The sequence below is a fragment of the Ovis aries genome, chromosome 20, assembly GCF_016772045.2.
Source record: "Ovis aries strain OAR_USU_Benz2616 breed Rambouillet chromosome 20, ARS-UI_Ramb_v3.0, whole genome shotgun sequence".
NCBI lineage: Eukaryota > Metazoa > Chordata > Mammalia > Artiodactyla > Bovidae > Ovis > Ovis aries.
The window spans coordinates 9,211,357-9,239,051 of record NC_056073.1 but is presented as its reverse complement, the minus strand read 5'-3'; the positions used below and the strand labels follow the sequence as shown (position 1 = coordinate 9,239,051).

At 44.0% G+C, this 27,695-nt stretch overlaps 1 protein-coding gene across 2 annotated transcripts in view; it reads left to right on the top strand.

Moving 5' to 3' along the window:
* The window catches only part of TCP11 (t-complex 11), a 46,020-nt gene that overhangs the window by 2,338 nt on the left and 15,987 nt on the right, over nt 1-27,695 (top strand). Inside the window, exons 3-8 of one of the 2 annotated variants that reach the window (XM_027958916.3) lie at nt 2,732-2,828; nt 11,649-11,769; nt 24,966-25,186; nt 25,891-26,027; nt 26,270-26,493; nt 26,581-26,762. In XM_027958916.3, coding sequence (XP_027814717.2) covers nt 2,732-2,828; nt 11,649-11,769; nt 24,966-25,186; nt 25,891-26,027; nt 26,270-26,493; nt 26,581-26,762 — 982 coding nt within the window. The remainder of the gene's footprint in view (nt 1-2,731; nt 2,829-11,648; nt 11,770-24,965; nt 25,187-25,890; nt 26,028-26,269; nt 26,494-26,580; nt 26,763-27,695) is intronic. The other variant, XM_042236874.2, reaches the window with a different exon arrangement.

Sequence of the window (27,695 nt, the reverse complement as noted above, 5' to 3'; positions counted from 1 at the left end):
ATTTACTGTATACGACTCTTTTAATACTAAGTAATCATAACTACCATGTATGCCTGTTATATGAGAATGTTATCAACTAGGTCTGTACTAAGAACAATGGTTCCCAAATGCTAGTGCTCTGTTCAGTTCAGTAGCTCAGTTGTGTCCGACTCTTTATGACCCATGGACTTCAGCATGCCAGGCCTCCCTGTCCATCACCAACTCCTGGAGTTTACCCAAACTCATGTCCATCGAGTCGGTGATGCCATCCAACCATCTCATCCTCTGTCATCCCCTTGTCCTCCTGCTTTCAATCTTTCCCAGCATCAGGGTCTTTTCAAATGAGTCATCTTTTCGCATCAGGTGGCCAAAGTACTGGAGTTTCAGCTTCAACATCAGTCCTTCCAATGAACACCCAGGACTGATCTCCTTTAGGATGGACTGGTTGGATCTCCTTGCAGTCCGAGGGACTCTTCAAGAGTCTTCTCCAACACCACAGTTCAAAAGCATCAATTCTTTGGCGCTCAGCTTTCTTTATAGTCCAACTCTCACATTCATACATGACTACTGGAAAAACTGTAGCCTTGACTAGATGGACCTTTGTTGGCAAAATAATGTGCTGCCTTTCAGTGTGCTGTCTAGCATTGGAGAAGAAAATGGCAACCCACTCCAGTGTTCTTGCCTGGAGAATCCCCAGGGACAGCGGAGCCTGGTGGGCTGCCGTCTAGGGTCCCACAGAGTCGGACACGACTGAAGCGACTTAGCAGCAGGAGTAGCAGCAGCAGATTGGTCATAACTTTTCTTCCAAGGAGCAAGTGTCTTTTAATTTCATGGCTGCAGTCATCATCTTCAGTGATTTTGGAGCCCCCCAAAATAGTCACTGTTTCCATTGTTTTCCCATCTATTTGCCATGAAGTGATGGGACCAGATGCCATGATCTTAGTTTTCTGAATGTTGAGCTTTAAGCCAACTTTTTCACTCTCTTTCACTTTCATCAAGAGGCTCTTTATTTCTTTACTTTCTGCCATAAGGGTGGTGTCATCTGCATATCTGAGGTTATTGATATTTGTCCCGGCAATCTTGATTCCAGCTTGTGTTTCTTCCAGTCCAGCGTTTCTCATGATGTACTCTGCATAGAGGTTAAATAAGCAGGGTGACAATATACAGCCTTGATGTACTCCTTTTCCTATTTGGAACTAGTCTGTTGTTCCACGTCCAGTTCTAACTGTTACTTCCTGACCTGCATAGAGATATCTCAAGAGGCAGGTCAGGTGGTCTGAAATTTCCATCTCTTGAAGAATTTTCCACAGTTTCTTATGATCCACACAGTGAAAGGCTTTGGCATAGTCAATAAAGCAAAAATAGATGTTTTTCTGGAACTCTCTTGCTTTTTTCAGTGATCCAGTGGATGTTGGCAATTTGATCTCTGGTTCCTCTGCCTTTTCTAAAACCAGCTTGAACATCTGGAAGTTCACGGTTCACGTATTGCTGAAGCCTGGCTTGGAGAATTTTGAGCATGACTTTACTAGCGTGTGAGATGAGTGCAATTGTGTGGTAGTTTGAGCATTCTTTGGCATTGCCTTTCTTTGGGATTGGAGTGAACACTGACCTTTTCTAGTGGCCACCAGTCCTGTGGCCACTGCTGAGTTTTCCAAGTTTGCTGGCATATTGAGTGCAGCACTTTCACAGCATCATCTTTTAGGATTTGAAATAGCTCAACTGGAATTCTGTCACCTCCACTAGCTTTGTTTGTAGTGATGCTTCCTTTTGTGACACAATTCCTAGCAAGATTTAGTGGAATGAATTAAAGATACTGCAGTGAGTTTTTCCTAAACCTAAAGTTGATTCATTTTAAGGACCAATCTTTATTATGACCCTTCCTACTTTTTTGGAGGTTAAACTTTTTTTTTTTTATGAAATGATAGTTTTGGTGGTGGTAGAGTGGTTTCTTTATTTGCTGTTTTCATACTGTCCATACTTGACGAAACAAAAAGTTGGCGAGTTATTGTCCCTTGCTCAAAATCATTTTGGAAATTTACTGGTTTGTGAAATCCTAAATTCTAGAAACTACTTTAGAAGACCAAGTGAAATTGACACCATTCAGTACTTCTGTGTGGAGAATTTAATGTCCATCAAAGACAGGAAGAGGAGAATGTAGTCATAATACCCTTAGATAAATGTTTGTTTTTGCAAATTACTTTTTTGCTGCTTTATTTTTTTACTTTGTGAGAGTTTCTTTTTAATTTAATTTTTAAAATTTTTTTGGCTGTGCCGCGCAGAAGGCATCTTCATTGTCATGTGTGGGCTCTAGTTGCAGCATGTGGGGTCTATCCCTGACCAGGGATGGAACCTGGACTGCCTACTTTGGCAGCATGAAGTCTTAGCCACTGAACCACCAGGGAAATCCCAGGAGAAAGGTTTTTAATCAGTTTCATTTTCTGTTGTTTTTTTTCTTTTTAATAAAATAGTTTCTTTGTCCTCCCTTATCCCCACACTGGGCTACTAAGAGGCTCTGTCATGCGGCCTTGAGTTCAGAAAACATAATTGGCTAGAATGGTTGGAGGAGTGTGTGTTAGGTCACTAGGATGAATCTCAGTTTGGAGCCCACTCACGGTGAATCTCTGAATAAAATCGCAATTCAGACTTGTGTGAGTTCACTGGTGTCCACCTTACATTCTTTTTTTTTCAATTGAGATATAATTAACATAGAACATTAGTTTTGGGTGTATGTCATACCTTCTTTCTGTCACAGGCCTGAGAAATACAGTTAATGATGTTTCCAAGCTGAGCAGCGAGATTGGAATGAATCGTGATTTCCACGTGGAAGAGAAGGTTTTGCCTCCTGGCAGGTACAGGTTCTTCTGATTTTCCCATTTTATTCACCCTGCTACGGGTATTTAGCGCAAATGTCTTCTGACTAGACTTGAAGCATTTTTGTTTACAAATGCAATCAGTGTTTGAATCTAAGTCATAAGAGGTCTCAACAACTTGAACAGAAGAGTAATAAATTATAATTATTAGTACCAGAGGGTCATGAAGCAAATGTTATTTAACCAGGGACTAAACCCAAGCAGTTATTGGGATGTTCACTTTGCATGCGTGCTAAGTTGAGCTTCAGTCATATCTGACTCCTTGCGACCCTGTGGACTGTAGTCCACCAGCCTCCTCTGTCTATGGGATTCTCCAGGCAAGAATACTGGAGGGGACTTTTGAAGTGAAGTTGCCTAGTTGTGTGCGACTCTTTGTGATTATATGGACTTTAGCCTACCAGGCTCCTCCATCCGTGGAATTTTCTAGCAAGAGTACTGGAAAATTCCAAGAATGGGTTGTCATTTCCTTCTCCAGGGGATATTCCCAACCCAAGGATCGAACTCAGGTCTCCCGCATTGCAGGCAGATGCTTTACCCTCTCTGCCACCAGGGGACTTTAGGACCTCAGTTAAGACTGAGAGTTGAGATGCATTTCAGGTCTTCTCTGACACATGTGGAGGAATTAGCCTGTAGTAGCTGTCTATTGCTGCATGATAAACTACCCCAAAACTTAGCAGCTAAAACAGTGTTCTCTCCCAGTTTCTGTGGGTCGGGGATCTGGGCGTGGCTTCCCTGACACAGCCTCTGTCAGGCTGTTGAGGTTGGCCTACACCGCCCTCAGCTCCTTGCCTCCTGAGCTCCTCCATGGAGCAGCTCACCGCATGGCAGCTGCCTTCCCTCACCCAGCACGACAGAAACCAGTCTTTTGCTGCCTAATCTCAGCAGAGATGTCTGTGGCCTCTGCTACATTTTGTTTGCTAAAAAGGAACCCTCAAATCCAGGCGACACTTGAGGGCACAGGGTCACACCAGAGGGTGAACACTGGGGATCTAGATCTTTGGAGTCTTTTTATGGATATTGGTTGCCTACCACATGACTCCTACTATTATGTGGCCGCAGATTTAAACAGGCAAAGATGAAAAGATTAATTTTTATAATAGTGGTGTTTTCAACTGTCCCCTCACCCCCACCCTGCTTCATAAATTAGCTTAATTTGTGAATCAGGATCAGAATGCTGTTGATAAACAATGCTCCCCGATCCCCATCAAGCCTTATTTTTCATTCTTCTTATTTATATTGATATTGCAATGACTAAATAAGAACCATTGTAAGTATTAATATGACTTGCTAGTTTACAGTGGGTAAATTCAGTGTCAGATTTTTACATTTTAAAACAGTTCTGATTTCCCACCAGTGGACAGATACACAGTGGCAGCTTGTGATTCTTCAGTTTCCTTAAATGCCTTTGTTATTTGTCAGCTTCAGGAGATGTTCTACGCCCCAAGTTGCTGCCCTGGTGTTCATGCTCTGGTCTGCTCTCACCAACAGATGGCCACGCCAAGCACAGCTTCTCTGGGGACAGGTTTTCACCAAAGCCCAGATCCTCTCGCATCTCTCTCACTGCTTAGACACATTTGTTGCTGTCAGGAGAGGGGAAAGAAATGAGTAGAGGAAGTGAAAGAGGGAGGATGAAGCAGGGAGACGGTACTGCTCAGAGCTGGGTTCTCAAGTAAGGCAGTTCAGGTTCACATCAGGAAAAAGGGTGAAGTCAAGGTGGTTTTTTTTTTTTTTTTTTTCATTTTCCACCATTTATTCTTGGTATCAAAACTAGTTCAACTCTTCTTACAAAACAAAGGCAAAATACTGGAGACATATATCACATTTTTCTTCCTGTGGCTTTAGCCCATCCCTACCCCACCAAAAGAGACCAAAAAAACACCCCCCCAGAGCTCAACAGCAAAACCAGCTCTACCTGACCACATTCACGAAAAATGGCACCGGGATGCACTGCAGAACAGAAAGAGGCCGTCTGCTCTGTGTCCGAGGCCTTCTCCATCGTGTCTTGTGCTAGGTGAGCAGCCGTCACTGAACGCGCTGTGTGTCAAATGCAAGCGTACCTTCAATGTGTCAGACCTCAGGAGAGACAGTGAACACAGCAGAAACTGAAACTCTCCTGCAGTATTTATCTTTAAGCACTGTCAAAGCAGCAACTCTGCAATCACGAGTTCATTTCTTTTCAACCTAGTCAGTCCTTATTTTATCTGGGCTGTATTCTTTCAAGCAACTGACTAGATTTCCCTTCAACAGAATGTGTTTGGCTCACTTATCTCTCCCATAAAAATTTCAGGGAAGAAGTGTGCTTTACATGCAAAAGAGTATTCTAAACAAAATCCTCCTAGCTTCAAACCTACCTACGTGCACAGGCTTCATACAAATGCATTTTTATTAGGCCTCTAGGAAGAGGTCTCCACAACGAATAGCACCCCCAAAAGAGAAAAAGCATATTCAAAATAAAGGCTCTGGCAAACTATTAGAGGAAACACAAAATCACTTTGAAGTGGCCAGTGGCAGTAGATATAATGCATAAACCTGAATAAGTGAAGTTTGAAGTCACTCCTTATTGGCAGTTGACTTTACTTTGGCCTAATAGGATGATGTTACCTCAGTTCAGTTCAGTCGCTCAGTCATGTCTGACTCTTTGAGACCCCATGTACTGCAGCACGCCAGGTTTCCCTGTCTATCACCAACTCCTCCAGTATACTCAAACTCATGTCCACTGAGTTGGTGATACCATCCAACCATCTCATCTTCTGTTGTCCCCTTCTCCTCCCATCTTCAATCTTTCCCAGCATCAGGGTCTTTTCTAATGAGTCAGTTCTTTGCATCAGTTGGCAACAGTATTGGAGTTTCAGCTTCAGCATCAGTCCTTCCAATGAATATTCAGGACTGATTTCCTTTAGGATGGACTGGTTGGATCTCCTTACAGTCCAAGGGACTCTCAAGAGTCACCTCCAACACCACAGTTCAAAAGCATCAATTCTTCGGTGCTCAGCTTTCTTTATAGTCTGACTCTCACATTCATACATGACCACTGGAAAAACCGTAGCTTTGACTAAATAGACCTTTGTTGGCCAAGTAATGTCTCTGCTTTTTAATATTCTGTCTAGGTTGGTCATAACTTTTCTTCCAAGGAGCGAGCATCTTTTAATTTCATGGCTGCAGTCACCATCTGCAGTGATTTTGGAGCCCCAAAAAATGAAGTCTGTCACTGTTTTCACTGTTTCCCCATCTATTTGCATGAAGTGATGGGACCAGTTGCCATGATCTTAGTTTTCTGAATGTTGAGTGTTAAGCCAACTTTTTCACTCTCCTCTTTTCACTTTCATCAAGAGGCTCTTTAATTATTCTTCACTTTCTGCCATAAGGGTGGTGTCATCTGCATATCTGAGGTTATTGCTATTTCTCCCGGCAATCTTGATTCCAGCTTGTGCTTCCTCCAGTGTAGCGTTTCTCATGATGTACTCTGCATAGAAGTTAAATGAGCAGGGTGACAGTATACAGCCTTGACATACTCCTTTTCCTATTTGGAACCAGTCTGTTGTTCCATGTCCAGTTTTAACTGTTGCTTCTTGACCTGCACACAGATTTCTCAGGAAGCAGGTCAGGTGGTCTGGTATTCCCATCTCTAAGAATTTTCCACAGTTTGTTGTGATCCACACAGTCAAAGGCTTTGGCGTAGTGAATAAAGCAAAAGTAGAATGTTACCTACAGTTGTATTAATTGGGAAATCCCTTACTTGGGCCATTCATTCATCAGGCATTTGTTGAGTCCTTATTATGTGACAGGAAAAATTGCTGACTTCTGGAGATAGAGGTAACTATGCTGCTAAGTCGCTTCAGTCATGTCTGACTCTTTGTGACCCCATGGACTGCAGCCCACTAGGCTCCCCCATCCCTGGGATTCTCCAGGCAAGAACACTGGAGTGGGTTGCCATTTCCTTCTCCAATGCATGAAAGTGAAAGAAAGTGAAGTTGCTCAGTCGTGTCTGACTCTTCGCGACCCCATGGACTGCAGCCTACCAGGCTCCTCCATCCATGGGATTTTCCAGGCAAGAGTACTGGAGTGGTGTACCATTGCCTTCTCCAAGAGGTAACTATAGCTATGAACAAATAAGGTCCTGTCTTTGCTGTCAGGACACTTTTGTAGGAGAGACAGTTGAATTAGAAAGTGACTGTTAAGTTCACTTAGAGCTCTGTATGGAGTTTAATTAAAGTTCTCAGCTGCCTAAGAAACAAGGTTTGCCTATGATGACTTGAGTCTTAGAGGTGGTCTGGGTGGGAAGGAATGCTCCTGGCAGAGGACACGGGTTGGAGGCACAGTGTGAACTGAGTAAGTGTCTTGGTGTGATGGAGCATGAAGTGTTACGAAGTAGGAGGAGAGAAGTTAGGGAGGCAGAGCAGTATCAGGAGGGTCATATGAGTTGTTTGTGCTGCTGATGTCAAGAAGCCCCTAATTGACTCTGAGCATGACCTCATAATCAGGATTGCATCTTAGAAAAGTCATTGAATTTAGAGTGAATTTGTGGGGAACAGATTAAAAGGGACAAGACTGAAGGGAGAGGAACCAGTTAATAGCCCTTTGTAGTAGTTTAGGTAAGAGATGATGGTAGGAGCAGATGATTTCAGAGACATTTCAAAAACAATTTATGGAACTTGGAAGATGGATTGGATGAATAGGATGAGGAGAAAAGCTTTAAGACCAATTCTAGTGCGCAATCGACTGTTAGATTATAGTTGGTTACCGTTGCTGATTGAGATTGCAGTGTTGGGAGAGGAATTTTGATCTTTGTTTTATTCATCTTTGTATTGTCTCTGTTTTTCAAGGAGCATGCATTATAAAGAGGGGATGTTTGATTCCAGAAAACCAATCACTATTGGCAGTGACTAGGTGCAGCCTCAGAATTTTCAAATCGTTCTTTTTCTTCTTATTAGCCTAAGTATATTGGTCAGAGAAGTTACTTAAATAAGCATTCAGAGGAAAGTGAATTCCTTTAAAAAAGTAATAGACAATTTTTTAGCATAGTTTAATTTTATGGAAAATAGTTCTCACATTCCCTCCTTTCTCCTACATACAGTTTCCGGTATTTACATCTTACATTAGTGTGGTTTATTTGTTACAATTTATGATCCAGTATTAATGCATTATTATTAACTGAAGTTTACAGGGCTATTCACTTTTTGTGACAGAATTCTATAATGACATTTATTCACCGTTTCTGTATTCATCATTTCCATATCATACAGAGTAATTTCACTGCCCTGAAATTCCCTATGTTCTATCTATTCATCCTTCCCTCCCTCCCCCTGAAACTTGTGGCAACCACTGATCTTTTTACAATCTCTGTAGGTTTTCTGAATTTCTTACAGCGGGAGTCATACAGTGTGCAGCCTTTTCAGGTTGCATTCCTTCAGCTAGCGATCTGCATTTAGGGGGCTTCTCTGGTGGCCCGGTTGTTAAGGCTCTGTGCTTCCAGTGCAGGGAGCATGGGTTTGATCCTTGGTTGGGGAACTAAGATCCTACACTGTATGGCCAAAAAACACCTCATTTAAGTTTCCTCCATGCCTCTTGAGGGCTTGATAGTGCATTTCTTCTTAGTGTTGGATACTATTCCATTGGCTTCCCTGGTGGCTCAGTGGAAAGAATCCTCCTGCCTGTGCAGGAGATGCGGGTTCGATCCCTGGGTCAGGAAAATCCCCTGGAGAAGGAAATGGCAACCCACTCCAGTATTCTTGCCTGGGAAATCCCATAGACAGAGGAGCATGGCAGGCTACAGTCTGCGGGGCCACAGGAGTCAGACTCTACTTAGCGACTAAACAAAAACAAATACTTCATTGTCTGGATATACCACAGTTTATTTATCCGTCACATACAGAATGACATCTTGGTTGCTTCCAAGCTTTGGCAAAAAAATAAAGCTACTATAAATGTTCATGTTTAGGTTTTTCTGTGGATATAAGCTTTCAACTCCTTTGACTAAGTCCCAGGGAGCACAATTGTTGGATTGTATGAAAGAGTATGTTTCATTTTGTAAGAAACTGGCACCATCCTCCAGAGTGACGGTCTTCCACTTTGCATTCCTTTGAGCAGGGAATGAGAGTTCCTGTTGCTCCCTGCCCTTGTCAGCATTTGGTGTTGTCAGTGTTTTGGGTTTTGGCCATTCTAATAGGTGTGTGGTGGTATCTCATTGTTACTTTAATTTATAATTCCCTAACGGTGACTTCAGCCATGAAATTAGAAGATGATTACTTCTTGGCAGAAAAGCTATGACAGACAGTGTATTAAAAAGCAAAGACATCATTTGCCTATAAAGGTTTGTATAGTCAAGGTTTTGGTCTTTCCAGTTGTCATGTATGGATATGAGAGCTGGACCATAAAGAAGGCAGAGCATTGAAGAATTGATGCATTTGAAGTGAGGGGCTGGAGAAGACTCTTGAGAGTCCCTTGGACAGTAAGGAGATCAAACCCGTCAATCCTAAAGGAAATCAGCCCTGAATACTCATTGGAAGGACTTGATGCTGAAGCTCCAATACTTTGGCCACCTGATGTGAAGAGCCGACTCACTAGAAGAGACCCTGATGCTGGGAAAAATAGAAGGCAGAATGAGAACAAGGTGACAGAAGATGAGATGATAGAACGGTATCACTGATTCAATGGACATGAACTTGGGCAAACTCTGAGAGATGGTGAGGGACAGGGAGGCCTGATGTGCTGCAGTCCATGGGGTCTCAATCGGACACGACTTGGCGACTGAACCGCAGCAGTGAGGCACAAGGTTGAGCATGTGCTTATTTGCCATCTCTACATATACTTTGCTGAGGTGTCTGTTCAGACCTTTTCCCGTTTTAAAATTGTGTTGTTCTGTAATGACCTACATGGGAAGAGAATTTTTAAAAAGAGCAGATATATGTAAATGTATAACTGACTCTGCTGTTTAGAAGAAACTAACACAATGTTATAATCTAACTGTACTGCAGGAGATTAATTTGAAAAAAATAAAATTGGATTATTTTCTTATTCTTGAATTTTAAGAGTTCTTTGTACGTTTTGGATACTAGTTCTTTATCAGATATGTGCTTTGCAAAGATTGGAGCTTGTCTTTTCCTTCTCTTAATAGTGACTTTCACAGAGCAATTTTTAATTTTAATGAAGTCCAATTTACCAGGTTTTTTTCTTCCATGGATCTTGTTTTTGGTGGTATATCTAAAAGGTCATTGCCAAACCCAAGGTCACATAGATTTCTTCTATTCTAGAAGTTTTAGAGTTTGTTTTTTACATTAAGGTCTATGCTCATATTTGTGGAAGGTATTGATTAAAAGTCTGTGTCTAGGTTCATTTTTCTTCCATGTGGATGTCCAGTTGTTCTGGCACCATTTGTTGAAAAGATCATCCTTTCTAACTGAATTGCCTTTGCTGCTGCTTGTTTCTGGAAGGGGAAAAAAGACCCATATTCTGGCTTCCATGACTGGCTATATGGTAGTGCCACTGAGATTAGGAACACAGGAGGAGCAGGTTTGGATGGGAAAGATGGTGAATTCAGTTTTAGATGTGCTGATTTGGAAGTACCTATAGATAGTCAGTTCAGTCGCTCAGTCGTGTCCAACTCTTTGTGACCCTATGAACCACAGCACTCCAGGCCTCCCTGTCCATCACCAACTCCTGGAGTTTACCCAAACTCACGTCCATTGAGTCAGTGACTCCATCCAGCCATCTCATCCTCTGTCGTCCTCTTCTCCTCCTGCCCCCAATCCCTCCCAGCATCAGAGTCTTTTCCAATGAGTCAACTCTTCGCATGAGGTGGCCAAAGTTTGGAGTTTCAGCTTCAGCATCATTCCTTCCAAAGAAATCCCAGGGTTGATCTCCTTCAGAATGGACTGGTTGGATCTCTTTGCAGTCCAAGGGACTCTCAAGAGTCTTCTCCAACACCACAGTTCAAAAGCATCAATTCTTCGGTGCTCAGCTTTCTTCACACTCCAACTCTCATATCCATACATGACCACTGGAAAAACCATAGCCTTGACTAGACCGACCTTTGTTGGCAAAGTAATGTCTCTGCTTTTTAATATGCTATCTAGTTTGGTCATAACTTTCCTTCCAAGGAGTAAATGTCTTTTAATTTCATGGCTGCAGTCACCATCTGCAGTAATTTTGGAGCCCCCTAAAATAAAGTCTGACACTGTTTCCACTGTTTCCCGTCTATTTCCCATGAAGTGATGGGACCAGATGCCATGATCTTCGTTTTCTGAATGTTGAGGTTTAAGCCAACTTTTTCACTCTCCTCTTTCACTTTCATCAAGAGGCTTTTGAGTTCCTCTTCACTTTCTGCCATAAGGGTGGTATCATCTACATATCTGAGGTTATTGATATTTCTCCCGGCAATAGATAGTCAGATGTTGTCGAAGAAGGAAAATCCTTTTCTAGATTTAAGTCTATAAGAAAATGAAAGATCACTTAGTTCTTTGCTGTATGTGTACGTAAAGGGAAACTAAGTCACGTCTTTTCTACACTAAATGCGGAATCAGTGTTAACGTTCAGCCTGATCTCTGTTCAGGGTTCTTCCTACTGCAGAAAGTGGCTGCGCCAGACCGTGAGGAGCCCTTCTGAGAGGTTGTGCCAGTGCCCTTGATATCCAAGTCTAAAACCCCAGCTTGTTCAGCTTTGCTGCCCTCCATACTTAGTTCCTGGCCTTCCCTTGTCTGTATAATTTTTTTTAAATCAAATATCATTTGGGGCTTAGTAGATAGTGACCTTATGGCAGTTTTTGAGTGGAGAAGATAATTTGTTCATTTAACCCCCTTACAGTTTGGAAGGCAGGATCAGGGAGACCATGCACGATGCCTTTTGGGAGCATCTGAAGGAGAGACTGTCAGCTACTCCGCCAGACTTCAACTGTGCTCTTGAACTTCTAAAGGAAATTAAAGAGGTGAGTGGCAAACCTTACCTTTGCAGATATAAAGTTTCTGGACAGCTCCCACTCACTGGAATGTCAGTGGCCAGCAAATCCCAACTGAACATGGTCTATGAATCAGTCAGAGTCTAGGATCAATAGACAGAAATCACTCAGTAATTTCAACAAAGAAGTTTTAATATAAAAATGATTATAACAGGGAATTGGAGAAATGAAGGCTTTGGGCTAGTAAGAAGCAGAGAAAACTCTGCTGGAATATGAGATAAAAGCCCTAGGGTAGGGGGAACACCCAAGAACTCAGTTACTCATCTGAGGGCATGGCTGTGCCAAGGGAGCTCTCTGGCCTGTGTGTGCTGTTGACCACCATGTATGGCAGGAGCTGGTTGCCAGAGTCGTCGCCTGTGCCCCAGGAGCCGAGCCCTGGAGAAGCAGCCACTTGCTCTGTAGGAGTCCAGTACTCGAGAAACCTCTCAGCTGCAGGAGCCAGCTGCCTATAGAGCCACATGGACTACAGGAGCCTGCTGTGAGAGCTTCCAGAACCAGGAAAACTAATTAATAGTACCTTCTGACATATACCCCAGTGTTCACAGCAGCACTGTTTACAGTAGCCAAACCTGTAAACAACCTAAATGTCCATCAGCAGAGGAATGGGTAAAGAAGATGGGGAGTACATATACATAGTGGAATATTATTCAGCCATAAAAAGAATGAAATAATGCTATTTGCCACAACATGGAGAAGGCAGTGGCAACGCACTCCAAGTACTCTTGCCTGGAAAATCCCATGGACGGAGGAGCCTGCTAGGCTGCAGTCCATGGGGTCTCTAGGAGTGGGACACGACTCAGTGACTTCACTTTCACTTTTCACTTTCATGCATTGGAGAAGGAAATGGCAACCCACTCTGGTGTTCTTGCCTGGAGAATCCAAGGGACGGGGGAGCCTGTTGTGCTGCCGTCTATGGGGTCACACAGAGTCGGACAGGACTGAAGTGACTTAGCAGCAGCAGGGGAACCTAGAGGTTATCATACTAAGCAAAGTAAGTCAGAAAGACAAATATGATATCACTTATATGTGGAATCTAAAATATGCTACCAATAAATTTATTCACCAAACAAACTTAGGATTACTAAAGGGGAAAAGGAAAGGGGAGAAATTAGGAGTTTGGGATTAGCAGATACAAACCGCTATATATAAAATAGATAACAAGATCCTACTGTATTGCACATGAACTATATTCAATATCCTGTTATAAATCATGTGTATGCTTGTGTGCTGAGTCACTTCAGTCATGTCCAACTCTTTGCGACCCCATGGACTGTAGCCCGCCAGGCTCCTCTGTCCATGGGATTTCCCAGGCAAGAATCCTGGAGTGGGATGCTGTGCCTTCCTCCAGGGATCGAACCCACGTATCTTACATCTCTTGCATTGGCAGGCAGGTTCTTTACCACTAGCACCATCTGGGAAGCCCAACATAATGGAGAAGAATATGAAAAAGAATTTTATTACATGTGTATCTGTAGTCTGAATCACTTCGCTGTACAATGAGAATTAACACTACATTGTAAATCCAGAAGAAACAGTACAATCTACAGACAAAACAAAATTGTTCCATCTGGTAAAGGAAAAATATTTAAAGGACTTCATTTTCTCAGAGCAGAGAAGGGAAGGGTGGATTTAAAGAGGATTTGAGTGGCAATAAATTGATAAATGTCACATTCCATTCCTTTGGTTACTCAGCTTCCATATATACCCTTCTACTCACATTCAAATTCCTGAAAACAGTTCTGTTTTTACATAATAAGACATGGCTATACAGGGAATTCCCTGGTGGTCCAGTGGCTAGGACTTCTCATTTTCACTGCCAAGGGCCCAGGTTCAATTTCTGGTTGGGTAACTAAGATTCCACAAGTTGCAAGGCATGGCCAAAAAAAAAGACAAAAGACACAGCTATGTCTCTTACAAGTTCTTATCTTTTTCCCCAAATGAAGAAAGTCACAGTCCCAATGGTTGTTATATCTGTTGCTCTGGATATCTTCAGTCACTGTCCCACTGAATATTCTGTTCAGTTCAGTTGCTTAGTCATGTCCAGCTATTTGTGATCCCATGGACTGCAGTACGCCAGGCCTCCCTGTCCAATACCAACTCCCGGAGCTTGCTCAAACTCATGTCTATTGAGTAGGTGATGCCATCCAACCATCTCATCCTCTGTCGTCCCCTTCTCCTCCTGCTTTCAATCTTTCCCAGCATCAGGGTCTTATCAAATGAGTCAGTTCTTCACATCAGGTGGCCACAGTATTGGAGCTTCAGCCTTAGTCCTTCCAATGAATGTTCAGGACTGATTTCCTTTAGGATGGACTGGTTGGATCTCCTTGCAGTCCAAGGGACTCTCAAGAGTCTTCTCCAACACCACAGTTCAAAAGCATCAGTTCTTTAGCACTCAGCTTTCTTTATGGTCCAGCTCTCACATCCATACATGACCACTGGAAAACCATAGCTTTGACTAGATGGACCTTTGTTGGCAGAGTAATGTCCCTGCTTTTTAATATACTGTCTAAGTTGGTCATAGCTTATCTTCCAAGGAGCAAGCGCCTTTTAATTTCATGGCTGCAGTCACCATCTGCAGTGATTTTGGAGCCCAAGAAAATAAAGTCTGTCACTGTTTCCATTGTTTCCCCATCTCTTTGCCATGAAGTGGTGGGATAAAGTGACTGGACTGGATGCTGTGATCTTCGTTTTTTAAATGTTGAGTTTTAAGCCAGCTTTTCACTCTCTTTCACTTGCATCAAGAGGCTCTTTAGTTCCTCTTTGCTTTCTGCCATAAGGGTGGTGATATCTGCATATCTGAGGTTGATATTTCTCCCAGTAATCTTGATTCCAGCTTGTGCTTCATCCAGCCCGGCATTTCTCATAACGTACTCTGCATAGACAGTAAAATAAGCAGGATGATGATACACAGCCTTGACGTACTCCCTCCCAATTTGGAACCAGTCTGTTGTTCCATGTCCCGTTCTAACTGTTGCTTCTTGACCTGCATACAGATTTCTCAGGAGGCAGGTCAGGTGTCTGGTATTCCCATCTCTAAGAATTTTCTGCAGTTTGTTGTGATCCACACACTCAAAGGCTTTAGTTTAGTCAATAAAGCAGTAGTAGATATTTTTCTGGAACTCTCTTGCTTTTTCAGTGATCCAATGGATGTTGGCAGTTTGATCTCTGGTTCCTCTGCCTTTTCTAAATCCAGCTTAAACATCTGGAAGTTCTCAGTTCATATACTATTGAAGCCTAGCTTGGAGAATTTTGAGCATTACTTTGCTAGCGAGTAAGATGAGTGCAATTGTGCAGTAGTTTGAACATTCTTTAGCATTGCCTTTCTTTGGGATTGTAATGAAGGCTGACCTTTTCCAGTCCTGTGGCCACTGCTGAGTTTTCCAAATTTGCTGACATATTGAGTTATTTTGGCATATTGTTATGCTGGCATATTGAGAATATTCTGTTACCTTTAGGCTAAAGTGTAAAATTTAACTTCCAACAACCTGTCTATAAAATAATAATGAGGTTCCTTAAAAAATTAAAAACAGAGCTACTGCATGATCCAGCAATCGCACCCCTGGGCATATATCCAGAGAAAACCATAATCAAAAGACGCACGTGCCCCAGTATCCACTGCGGCACTACTTACTGTAGCTAAGACATGGAAGCGCCCTAAACGTCCTTAGACAGATGAATGGGTAGAGGAGAGATGGTACATGTGCACAGTGGGATGTTACTCAGCCATAAAAAGAACGAAGTAATGCCATGTGCAGCAATATCTACTCTCTACAGTGTATAGAATCTGGGAGTGCCCTGGTGGTCCAGAGGCTGACACCATGCTCCCAATGCAGGAGACCTGGGTTCGAGTCCTGATCAGGGAACTGGGTCCCACATGCTGCATGCAGCTAAGACCTGGCACAGAAAAATAAGTTAATAAATATGAAAAAGTAGACAATCAGTAAGGACTTACTGTAAAGCACCACAACCGACTCAATATTCTGTAACAACCTGCATGGGAAAAGAATCTGAAAAAGATAACTGAAACCACTTTGCTGTACACCTGAAACTAACAAGATGTTGTAAATCAGTTATGCTCCAATATGAATGAAAATTACAGATAGTAATGGAGAGAGAAGAGAATAGCATGTACAAATAAACCCAGGCTTGTGAGAAGCAGAGAGAAAGTGCATGGTCTTTGTTTCTGTAAGGTCACAGGGCTGTAGTTGGAATCTGTGGTTTCCTCTTACTATTCATCGATATTTCCCTTTCTTCCGTTCTTGGGGTTCTTTATCTGGCAGAGTGACCCAAACCTTCATCGCCAAAGAGTCTGAGTGCTCAGGCATTTTCCTTTAGTTGTTTGTATGCTGTGGTTTCCCCTTGACCTTTATTATTGGGTATGGAAATACCAAGAAGTACCTCAGAATCTTCTAGATTCCAGACTCAGTCCTTCTTGCCCCCAGTGTGTAGCAGCAGCCCAGCTTCCTCTTGGTACTCAGGATCAGTTATTCTAGTCCAGAGAGGAACTCCTTTTTTACCTTGTTGGCTCAGTGATATTGTTGTCGTTCAGTTGCTAAGTTGTGTCCAACTCTTTGCGACCCCATGGACTGTAGCACACCTGGCTCCTCTGTCCTTCACTGTCTCCTGGAATTTGCTCAAATTCATGTCCATTGAGTTGGTGATGCTATCTAGCCATCTCATCCTCTGCTGCCCCTTCTCCTTTTATCTTCAGTCTTTGCCAGCATCAGAGTCTTTTCCAATGAGTCAGCTCTTTGCATCAGGTGGCCAAAGTATTGGAGCTTCTGCATCAGTCCTTCCAATGAATATTCAGGGTTGATTTCCTTTAGGATTGACTGGTTTGATCTCCTTGCAGTCCAAGAGTCTTCTTCAACACCACAGTTGGAAAACATCAATTCTTCAGTGCTCAGCCTTCTTTATAGTCCAACTCTCAAACATCCATACACAACTACTGGAAAAACCATAGCTTTGACTAGACGGATCTTTGTCAGCAAAGCGATGTCTCTACTTTCTAATACTCTGTCTAGGGGGCTGTCTTACTTTCAAATTCTGTGAAACCAGTGCAAGCTTTCCTCCCACATCAGCAGGGCCCGAAGTTGGCAGGATGGGAAACAAAAGTTCTGCAAGTGAGTTTTTAGATATAATAGAGAGAGCAGCCAGCCCTACTTCTACCTCTGATTCTGGGACTAAGTCTGCTCACTTTAGGGAACAGCACTGCATAATAGTTTTGATTCAAAGCATATATTGCATCTTGCAAGACAGAACTTCTTCAGTTCAGGATGTTATCTCTCAACTAATGCTATAACTGAGTCTTCAATAAGCCATTCCACTTTTCAGTTAAGATCAGTCAACTTTCCATGGCGGGGCATGTGGATATGAACCCATTGCTATACTTTCTTGGCTATAAAAGGAGTTCCTTGATCAGATCCAATGCTGTGGGGCTTGCCAGAACCCAGATGGTGGATAAGGCCTTCTGTGAGATTCTGTGAGTACATGGGTGTTGGTGCTTAACAGAAGTAGAGAAGACAGCTTTATATTCAGAATGCGTTTGTTCCTTTGAGGGTGAGTCTTTGCCCCCTCAGTGAAGGAAGAGGTCCTAAACAAATCGTCTGCTACCAGGTGGCTGGCTCATCCTCCCTGGGGGAGCAGCGCCACATTACAGACTTAGTTGTTTGTGTTTTGGGGGATTTTTTTTATTATGGTAAACGTAAAATTTTTGCCATTTTAATAATGTTAAGGGCTACAATTCAGTGGCATTTAAGTGTTATGCAACCGTCACCATTATCCATTTGCAAAATGTTTTCATCCTCGCAAACAAAATTAGACAGTAACTCCTCATATACCTCTTCCCTCAGTGCCTGGTAGCTTCTGTTTTATCTTCAGTGTCTGTGAATTTGACTGCTGTAAGTACTTCACATAAGTGGAATCATATAACATTTGTCCTTAAGCATATGGCAAATTTTACTTGGCAAAATGTTTTCAAGGTTGATCCTCACTGTAGCATGGATCAGAGCTTCCTCTCTTTTTGTGGCTGAAAATACTCCATTGTGTGGATAATACTACATTTTGTTTATCCATGCATCTGTTGTTGGGCATTGTGTTGCTTTCACATTTTTGCTGTTGTGAGCAGTGCTGCTGCGGCAACAGTTGTGTACGAGTCTTTGTTTGCGCATCTCTCTTCCAGTCTTTGGGATATATGCCCAGGAGTGGAGCTGCAGAGTCATGCGATGAAGTTTAATTTATTGAGAAGCCACTAGAGTGTTTTCCGCGGTGTCTTACCATTTTACATTCCCACCGGAAATGTAGGAGGGTTCCTGTTTCTCAACATTTTCACTTACTTTTCAGCATGTATTTTTCCATTTTGAAACCATTAGTCCTCTTCCCCTGGTGCGGCCGCGTCTGACGTGGAGTCTTGCTGTGGTCTTGACGTGCATTTCCCTCGTGGCCAGTGGTGAGGAGCATCGCCCTCTGCTTGGCGCTGTCTTCTGCGTTGTCTTTGGCGAAATGTTTACTCAGGTCCTTTGCCCATTTTAAAATTGAGTTGTCTTTCTGTTGTTGAGTTGTAAAAGTTCCTTAAACATTCTGCATCCTTGACCCTTGTCAGATAAATGATTTGCAGATATTTTCTTCCATTCTTGGGTAGCTCCCCCCCTACTTTCCTTGCTGTGTCCCTTGATGCACAAATGTTTTCATTTTAACGAAGCCAAATTCATCTAGTCTGTGGTAACTTCTGCTTTTGGTGTCATATCTTGTGAAATCCAAAATTGTGAAGATTTGCTCCTGTTTTCTTCTGAGACTTTCAGAACTTAAGCTCTTATGTTTAGGTCTTCTACCCAAGTTGAGTTATGTTTTATTTGGTGTAGGTATGGTTCAACTTCACTCTTCTGTACGTGGATATCCAGTTTTCCCCGATACCATTTGTTGAAAAGACTGTCCTTTCCCCATTGAATGGCCTTGGCGTTGTTTTCAAAACTCCTGTGGCCACATGTCCAGGTCTTATTTCGGTGCTCTGTACTCCAGTGTGCTGTGTGTCTCTCCTTACGCCGGTATATGCTTGGTCTCCTGTGGGCCATTTTCATCTGATGATAGGTGGCTGTGTGCACGTCCAGTCTTGTGCCTAGGTCAGTCAGACAACACCTGATGGGACGCTCAGGCCACATCTCGCCCACTGTCCTGTGTTAAGGTGTTTGCTTTCTCCCAAGGGTCAAGAGCGAGCCAGAAACGACTTCTCCAAAGGCAAATAGTTATCCCCAGAAGACGGCGCAGATGTGCTCCCAAATCCTAGAAGTCTGTGCTGTGCTGCTCCTGTTGGTACTTGCCCAGAGAGTGTGTACAGCATCCTCAACTTGCCAGGGACACTTCCGGAATCATCGAGTCTCCTGGATTGGGCTGGGCTTGCTGCAGGGCCTGAGTTTCGCTTGGTTCCACTTGAAACTGGCAGCCTTGTGAGTGACTCTAAATGAACGTCACAGTCTCAAATGTGGTGTATGTTACCTTGAAAATCCACAAAGATCGACAAGGGTTTTGCCTTTTTTCATGATGGGTTGTTTGATGTGCAGCAGCTTATCTCTCATCTTGGAGTGGATCGCTTGACAGGCTCAGATCACTGAAACTCTTAATCACTTCCCTGAGGTCATGGGCTGCCCATTCTTACAGGGATTATCTGCCAGGCTCCAGTTTGCATGTTTTTCTGAGACATTTTAAGTACTTGCTACTTTCTGCTCATCAGATCCACTGGACGTGTGGCCATTTGAGTTCAAACCTCACTCACTGTGCAGATTTTGTTTCAGTCAGGGTGCATTTGGGCCAAAGAAACCACAGGGTGATTTGAACAAGGAGAGGCTGCTGTGCAGCGGGAACTTGCTGGGAGGAGCACCCCGGAGCCCGGAGAGAGAGCCTCTTCCTCTGGCCGTGTCTCTTTAGCACCCTCTGCCGGCAGAACATAGCACTGTGCCGGCCCGCAAAGGAAACCTAAAGGGCCCAGCGCGATTTCCCAGAGTAGGCACTGATGGGCAGATTTGGAACTGAGAGGCTCCGGATGCATAACTGGTATAGTTTGTCAGTTAAATGGACAGCGCGGGGCAAGTTTTACTTGTTCAAGATGAAGCTAAATAATTGGGACCTTGCTGTGACGATACAGTATTCCATTCAATTATTAATAACTAACCCTATTCCTCACCATCACTAATATCTGTATGTTACCGAGGCACAGATGTGAATAAGACAGTCTCTGTCCACAGGGAACTTATGTATTTTTCTGTTAATAAGTTATTTCAAGGGACTTTTAATAGTTCCTTTGCCTGTTTCATTCTTTGAAGTAAAATTTAAGTGTCAAAAATGCTTGCCTTGGTAAATTAAGAGTACCTCATCAGAGTGCCCTGGTGGCTCAGTGGATAGGAGTCCACCCGCCAGTGCAGGGGACACAGGTTCAATCTCTGGTCAAGAAAGATCCCACATGGTGCAGAGCAGCTAAGCCCACGTGCGGCAACCGAGCCCGCGCGCTGTAGCCCGGCGCGGCAGCTGCTGGAGCCCGCACTCCTAGAGCCTGTGCGCTGCAGCACAAGCCGCCGCAACGGAGCGTAGCCACCGCCTGACGCAACCGGAGAAAGCCTGTGCAGACGCAGCGAAGACTCGGTGCAGCCAAAATAATAGATGAATACAGTGAAAATGAAAAAAGATTTTTAGAGAGTACTTTAGCACCATGTGACGGTGTATATTTTATATCTGTGTACCTTGCATTTCTGTTTTACCATACCCCTTGATTTTATTTATCTCTTTGTCTCAATCTGTGTAGAAAATGATATACTTACTGCTGCTATCGTTGATCCCCTAAACCCTTGAACTATCACTGGTCCCTAGACAAAGATAAATAATATTCTTCAGGGAATTGAGGGACCTGTGGTGTTGGAGAAGACTCTTGAGAGTCCCTTGGACTGCAAGGAGATCCAACCAGTCCATTCTGAAGAAGATCACCCCTGGGGTTTCTTTGGAAGGAATGATGCTAAAGCTGAAACTCTAGTACTTTGGCCACCTCATGCGAAGAGTTGACTCATTGGAAAAGACTCTGATGCTGGGAGGGATTGGGGGCAGGAGGAGAAGGGGACAACAGAGGATGAGATGGCTGGATGGCATCACTGACTTGATGGACGTGAGTCTGAGTGAACTCCGGGCATTAGTGATAGACAGGGAGGCCTGGCATGCTGCGATTCATGGGGTTGCAAAGAGTCGGACATGACTGAGCTACTGAACTGAACTTTAAAAAAAAATTTTTTTTGGATTATAGTTGATTTACAATATTGTGTTAATTTCTGCTGTACAACAAAATAGTCAGTCATACATATAACCTCTCTTTTTTAGATTATTTTTCCATATAGGTTGTAGAGTATTGAGAAGAGTTCCCTGTGCTATAAAGTAGGTCCTTATTAGTTACTATTTTATATATAATAGCGTATATTGTCTATCCCAGTCTCCCAGTTTATACCTTTCCTCTGCCTCCTACTTTCCACCCTGGTAACCATGAGTTTGTTTTCTACATCTGTGGTTCTGTTTCTGTTTTGTAAATAAATTCATTTGTACCATTATTTTAGATTCCATATGTCAGTTCAGTTCAGTCACTCAGTCATGTCCGATTCTTTGCGACCCCACGGACTGCAGCACGCCAGGCCTCCCTGTCCATCACCAGCTCCCGGAGTTCACTCAGACTTGTGTTCATGGAGTCAGTGATGCCATCCAACCATCTCATCCTCTGTCGTCCTCTTCTCCCACCTTCAGTCTTTCCCAGCATCAGGATCTTTTTTAATGAGTCAGTTCTTTGCAACAGGTGGCCAGAGTATTGGAGTTTAAGCTTCAGCATCAGTCCTTCCAGTGAATATTCAGGACTGATTTCCCTTAATGGAATGGTTGGATCTCCTTGCAGTCCAAGGGACTCTCAAGAGTCACCTCCAACACCACAGTTCAAAAGCATAATTTTTCGGCACTCAGCTTTCTTTAGAGTTAAACTCTCACATTCATACATGACTACTGGAAAAACCATAGCCTTGACTAGACAGACCTTTGTTGGCAAAGTAATGTCTCTACTTTTAACCATAACTTTTCTTTCAAGGAGCAAGCATCTTTTAATTCATAGCTACAGTCACCATCTGCAGTGATTTTGGAGCCCAAGAAAATAAAGTCTGTCACTTTCCATTGTTTCCCCATCTATTTGCCATGAAGTGATGGGACCAGATGCCATGATCTTAGTTTTCTGAATGTTGAGTTTTAAGCCAACTTTTCACTCTCCTTTCACTTTTCATCAAGAAGCTCTTTATTTCTTCTTCACTTTCTGCCATAAGGGTGGTGTCATCTGCATGTCTGAGGTTATTGATATTTCTCCCGGCAGTATTGATTCCAGCTTGTGCTTCATCCAGCCCAGCATTTCTCATTAAGAGTACTCTGCATAGAAGTTAAATAAGCAGGGTAAGAATATACAGCCTTGACGTACTTCTTTCCCAATTTGGAACCAGTCTGTTGTTCCATATCCGGTTCTCACTGTTGCTTCTTGACCTGTATACAGATTTCTCAGGAGGCAGGTAAGATGTCTGGTATTCCCATCTCTTGAAGAATTTTCCACAGTTTGTTGTGATCCACACAGTCAAAGGCTTTAGCAGAAGTCAGTAAAGCAGAAGTAGATGTTTTTCTGGAACTCACTTGCTTTTTCCATGATCCAGCGGATGTTGGCAATTTGATCTCTGGTTCCTCTGCCTTTTTCTAAATCCAGCTTGAACATCTGGAAGTTCTCGGTTCATGTACTACTGAAGCCTGGCGTGGAGAATTTTGAGCATTACTTTACTAGCATGTGAGATGAGTGCAATTGTGCAGTAGTTTGAACCTTCTTTGGCACTGCTTTTCTTTGGGATCGGAATGAAAACTGATCTTTTCCAGTCCTGTGGCCACTGCTGAGTTTTCCAAATTTGCTGGCATATTGAGTGTAGCACTTTCACAGCATCATCTTATAGGATTTAAAATAGCTCCACTGGAATTCCATCATCTCCATTAGCTTTGTTCCTAGTGATGCTTCCTAAGGCCCACTTGACTTTGCATTCCAGGATGTCTGGCTCTAGGTGAGTGACCACACCATCATGGTTATCTGGGTCATGAAGATCTTTTTCGTACAGTTCTTCTGTGTATTCTTGCCACCTCTTCTTAATGTCTTCTGCTTCTGTTAGGTCCGTGTCATTTCTGTCCTTTATCGTGCCCATCTTTGCATGAAATGTTCCCTTGGTGTCTCTAATTTTCTTGAAGAGATCTCTAGTCTTTCCCATTCTATTGTTTTCCTCTATTTCTTTGCATTGATCACTGAGGCAGGCTTTCTTATTTCTCCTTGCTATTGTTTGGAACTCTGCATTCAAGCGGGTATATCTTTCCTTTTCTCTTTTGCCTTTCACTTCTCTTCCTTTCATAGCTATTTGTAAGCCCTCCTCAGACAACCACTTTGCCTTTTTGCATTTCTTTTTCTTGAGGGTGGTTTTGATCACTGTACAATGTCACAAACCTCTGTCCATAGTTCTTCAGGCACTCTAATCAGATCTAATCCCTTGAATCTATACGTCATTTCCACTATATAATCGCAAGGGATTTGCTTTAGGTCATACCTAAATGGTCTAGTGGTTTTTCCTACTTCCTTCAGTTTAGGTCTGAACTTGGCAATAAGGAGTTCATGATCTGAGCCACAGTCAGCTCCCAGTCTTGTTTTTGCTGACTGTATAGAGCTTGTCTGTCTTTGGCTGCAAAGAATATAATCAGTCTGATTTTGGTATTGACCATCTGGTGATGTCCATGTGTAGAGTCTTCTCTTGTGTTGTTGGAAGAGGATGTTTGCTATAACCGGTGCATTCTCTTGGCAAAACTCTATTAGCCTTTGCCCTGCTTCATTCTGCACTCTAAGGCCAAATTTGCGTGTTACTCCAGGTGTTTCTTGACTTCCTACTTTTGCATTCCAGTCCCCTATAATGAAAAGGACATCTTTTTGGGGTGTTAGTTCTAGAAGGCCTCGTAGGTCTTCATAAAACCATTCAACTTCAGCTTCTTCAACATTACTGGTTGGGGCATAAACTTAGATTACTTACTGTGATGTTGAATGGTTTGCCTTGGAAATGAACAGAGATCATTCTATCAGTTTTGAGATTGCATCCAAGTACTGCATTTCAAACTCCTGTTGACCATGAGGGCTACTCCATTTCTTCTAAGGGATTCTTGCCCACAGTAGTAGATGTGATGGTCATCTGAGTTAAATTCACCCATTCCAGTCCATTTTAGTTCACTGATTCCTAAAATGTCCATGTTCACTCTTGCCATCTCCTGTTTGACCACTTCCAATTTGCCTTGATCCATGGACCTAACATTCCAGGTTCCTATGCAGTATTGCTCTTTACAGCTTGGGACTTTACTTCCATCACCAGTCACATCCACAACTGGGTACTGTTTTTGCTTTGGGTCTATCTCTTCATTCTTTCTGGAGTTTCCATATGTAAGTGATATCATATGTTTGTCTTTCTCTGTCTGACTTCACTCAGTATGACAGTCTCTGGGTCCGTCTATGCAAATGGCATTCTTTCTTTCTTTTTTATGACTAATGTTCCATTGTATATATGTATGACGCCATCTATCCATCCCTGTTGATGGACTTTAGGCTGTTTCCACAGGTTGTCTCCAGTAGTCCTGGCTATTGTAAGTAGTGTTGCTGTGAACATTGGAGTGCATGTATTATTTCACATTATGGTAGTCTCTGGATATACGCCCAGGAATGGGAGTGCAGGCACGTATTGTAGCCCTATTTTTAGTTTTTTACGGAACTTCCATACTGTTCTCCACATTGGATGTACCAGTTTATATGCCCACCAACCATATAGAGGGTTTCCTTTTCTCCACACCTTCTCCAGCTTTTATTGTTTATAGAGTTTTGATGGCCATTCTGGCCAGTGTGAGGTGATACCTCACTATAGGTCTGATTTGCATTTCTCTAATAATGAGTGACGCTGAGCATCTTTTCACGTGCTTTTTGTAAGGGACCGAACTTCCGACCCTTAAAAGACATAGGCTGGGATGCCTCTGGCTGAAGGGGCATTGTCCGTTAGAGAGAGGTGGGGGCTCGGAACAGCAAGCACCGCACCCTGACTTCTTTTCCTGGGCAGATCCTGCTGTCACTGCTGTTACCGCGCCAGAACCGCCTGAGAAGCGAGATTGAAGAAGCCCTGGACATGGACCTCCTTAAGCAGGACGCAGAGCACGGGTCCCTGAATGTCCCTCATCTCTCCAAGTACATTCTCAACATGATGACTCTGCTGTGTGCACCGGTTCGCGATGAGGCAGTGCAGAAACTGGAGAACATCTCAGACCCTGTTCGGTTACTGAGGTGTGGAGCTTGACCATCGGGCCGGGCACAGCTGGGCGGGACGCTGGCTCGCAGCCACTGTCTCTTCCCCACTGAAGACCGGGCTGACTCCTCTTTGCCGTGGCCCGTTCACTTTTCTTTTCTGAAGATGGCCTTAGATTGATTTGGGCCCCCTGTATACCATCCTACCGTAGGTCACTGGAGTATGTAATCCTTTCTTCCAAGGAACGCAGACACCCCTATGCCAGGGTTTCTCATTGCAGTTCCCACAGTGTGAAGACAGAGATTGGAGACTATCCCTTTTTCAGAGTTATGGAAACCAAAACCCAGAAAGTGAATTGTCCAAAAACAGCATCAGCTGTAATCTTACTGTTCAGAGAGATTTGTTGTCATCCTGATGTATTTCCTTCTACTGACTCCTTTTTTTTTTTTTTTTTTTAAAGAGACACAGAGTGACTGGTGTGGAAAAGCCCAAAGGCTGGAACGTCCAGAGACTTACTTGCTCCTCATTCTGCCAGTCATTCACTCTGGGCCTTAGGTCCTGGGCCGCAGTGCCATCTTTTGTAAATTTCAGAGGCGAGACCTAAAGCCCCTCCCACCTCTAGAATACAGTGATTTAATGATATCTGTGTAGGTCCCCCCCCATCCCCCACCACCCGCCACCACCGGAGAAAGTAAGGAAACATCCCTTCATAGTACAAATACTCCATTTTCTCCTGTGTCAGAGGGATCTTCCAGGTTCTGAGCCTGATGAAAATGGACATGGTGAACTACACTATCCAGAGCCTTCAGCCCCAGCTGCAGGAACATTCCATCCAGTTCGAACGAGCGAAATTTCAGGACCTTCTCAACAAGCAGCCCAGTATGTATATAAACTTGAGGGAAAGCGGGGGTGGGGGTGGGGAGTATGACCTTGGGTTCTGGCTTTATGATGTGAGCGGGAACTCTGCCTCTGTTTAGGAACAGAGTTTCTCACTCAGACTAGGGGCTGCAGAAGGCCAGAAAGACCCCCGACCAAAGCGTTTCCCTCCTGAGGGGAGGAGACCTCCAGCCGCGGTCCCCAGGCCACAGGGGCGGTGCTGAGGGGGCCTCCGCTCTGCGCAGGCCTCCTGGATCACACCACCCGCTGGCTGACCCGCGCGGCCACAGAGCTGTCTGCGCCGCTGCCCAGCGGCCCCGGCCCCGACGCTGCCGACGCCTCCAGCTCGGCCTGCTCCTCCCCCAGCGAGGCGGCCAGCAGCCCGGAGCCCCTCAGCCCCACCATGGTGCTGTCCCAGGGCTTCCTGAACCTCCTCCTCTGGGACCCTGAAGACGACGAGTTCCCTGAGGTAGGAGGGGGCGCCCGGCCCTGTGGTGCGGGCCGCAGGGCCTGCCCGGGGCTGCCCTGCTGACGGCCTGCCTGCCTGCCCCCCCAGACCCTGCTGACGGACAGAGCGCGGCTGCAGGAGCTGGAGGCGCAGCTGCGCCAGCTAACCATCCTGGCCTCCGTCTTGCTGGTTTCCAGCAGCTTCTCTGGCAGCGTTCTGTTTGGCTCACCTCAGTTTGTGGATAAGCTGAAACGCATAACCAAAGCCCTGTTGGGGGAGTTCAAGTCCAGGTGAGCTGCAGAGGTCTGCTTTAGACCAAAATGGTGCGAGGACACGGCGCTGAGGCAGGATGCCTCGCGTTCCCACGAACCGCAGAAAGGCCCTGTGGACTCAGCCACAGAGATGCAGGGTGTCTTTCCTTAAGTGCTCTCGAGGCTGCTCTCTTAAAATTTTTATCGAGGTATAATTGATTTACAATGTTGTGTTAGTTTCAGGCACATAGCAACATAAATCGGTCGTAATTTATCCTCTTTTAAGATTCTTTTCCCGCAGGCCATTACCGAGTATGGAGCAGAGCGCCCTGTGCTACATAGCAGGTCCTTATTAGTGACCTGTTTTATACATAGTAGTGAATATATACGTCAGTCTCAGTCTTCCAACTTATCTCCCTTCTCTTCTTGAGACTTCTAACAAAGAAAAAGGAAACTTTCTTCCAGCAGGGCAGTGGGGAGGATTGCTTACTATAAAATGATTCATTATGTTGTTGCTGCAGAGGAATCTTTCTCTCGTTGTGTGGGCTGGTCTTACCTAGCTCCAGGAGCCAGTCAGCAGTGTGGATTGAGCGTCCACTGAGTGCAGGGTGACACACCCTTGGAAGAGGAAAAAGTGGAATCAGAGGGCCGGGTCATTGTAATTGGTGAGAGTAAGACAGATGACCATGGAAAATGTCCAAGAAAGTCTTAAAAGTGCACATATTTAAATTACGTGGAGTTGGAACGTTCTGAGTGGATATGCAACCCCTGTCCAGAGTTGGTTTTATAGTTTATCTTGTTTTCTAAGGAGAACGTGGTGTCATACAGAGAATACTGTCTGGAGGGTAATGGTGGAAACACTGCCCTGCCCATGGGGCTCAAGCTCCCAGGGTCTGGGATGAGGGCGGCAGGGTGGCTGGGCGTCTCCCTGGTGCGGGCCCGACTTACGGTGTGGAGTGTCGGGGCTCGTGG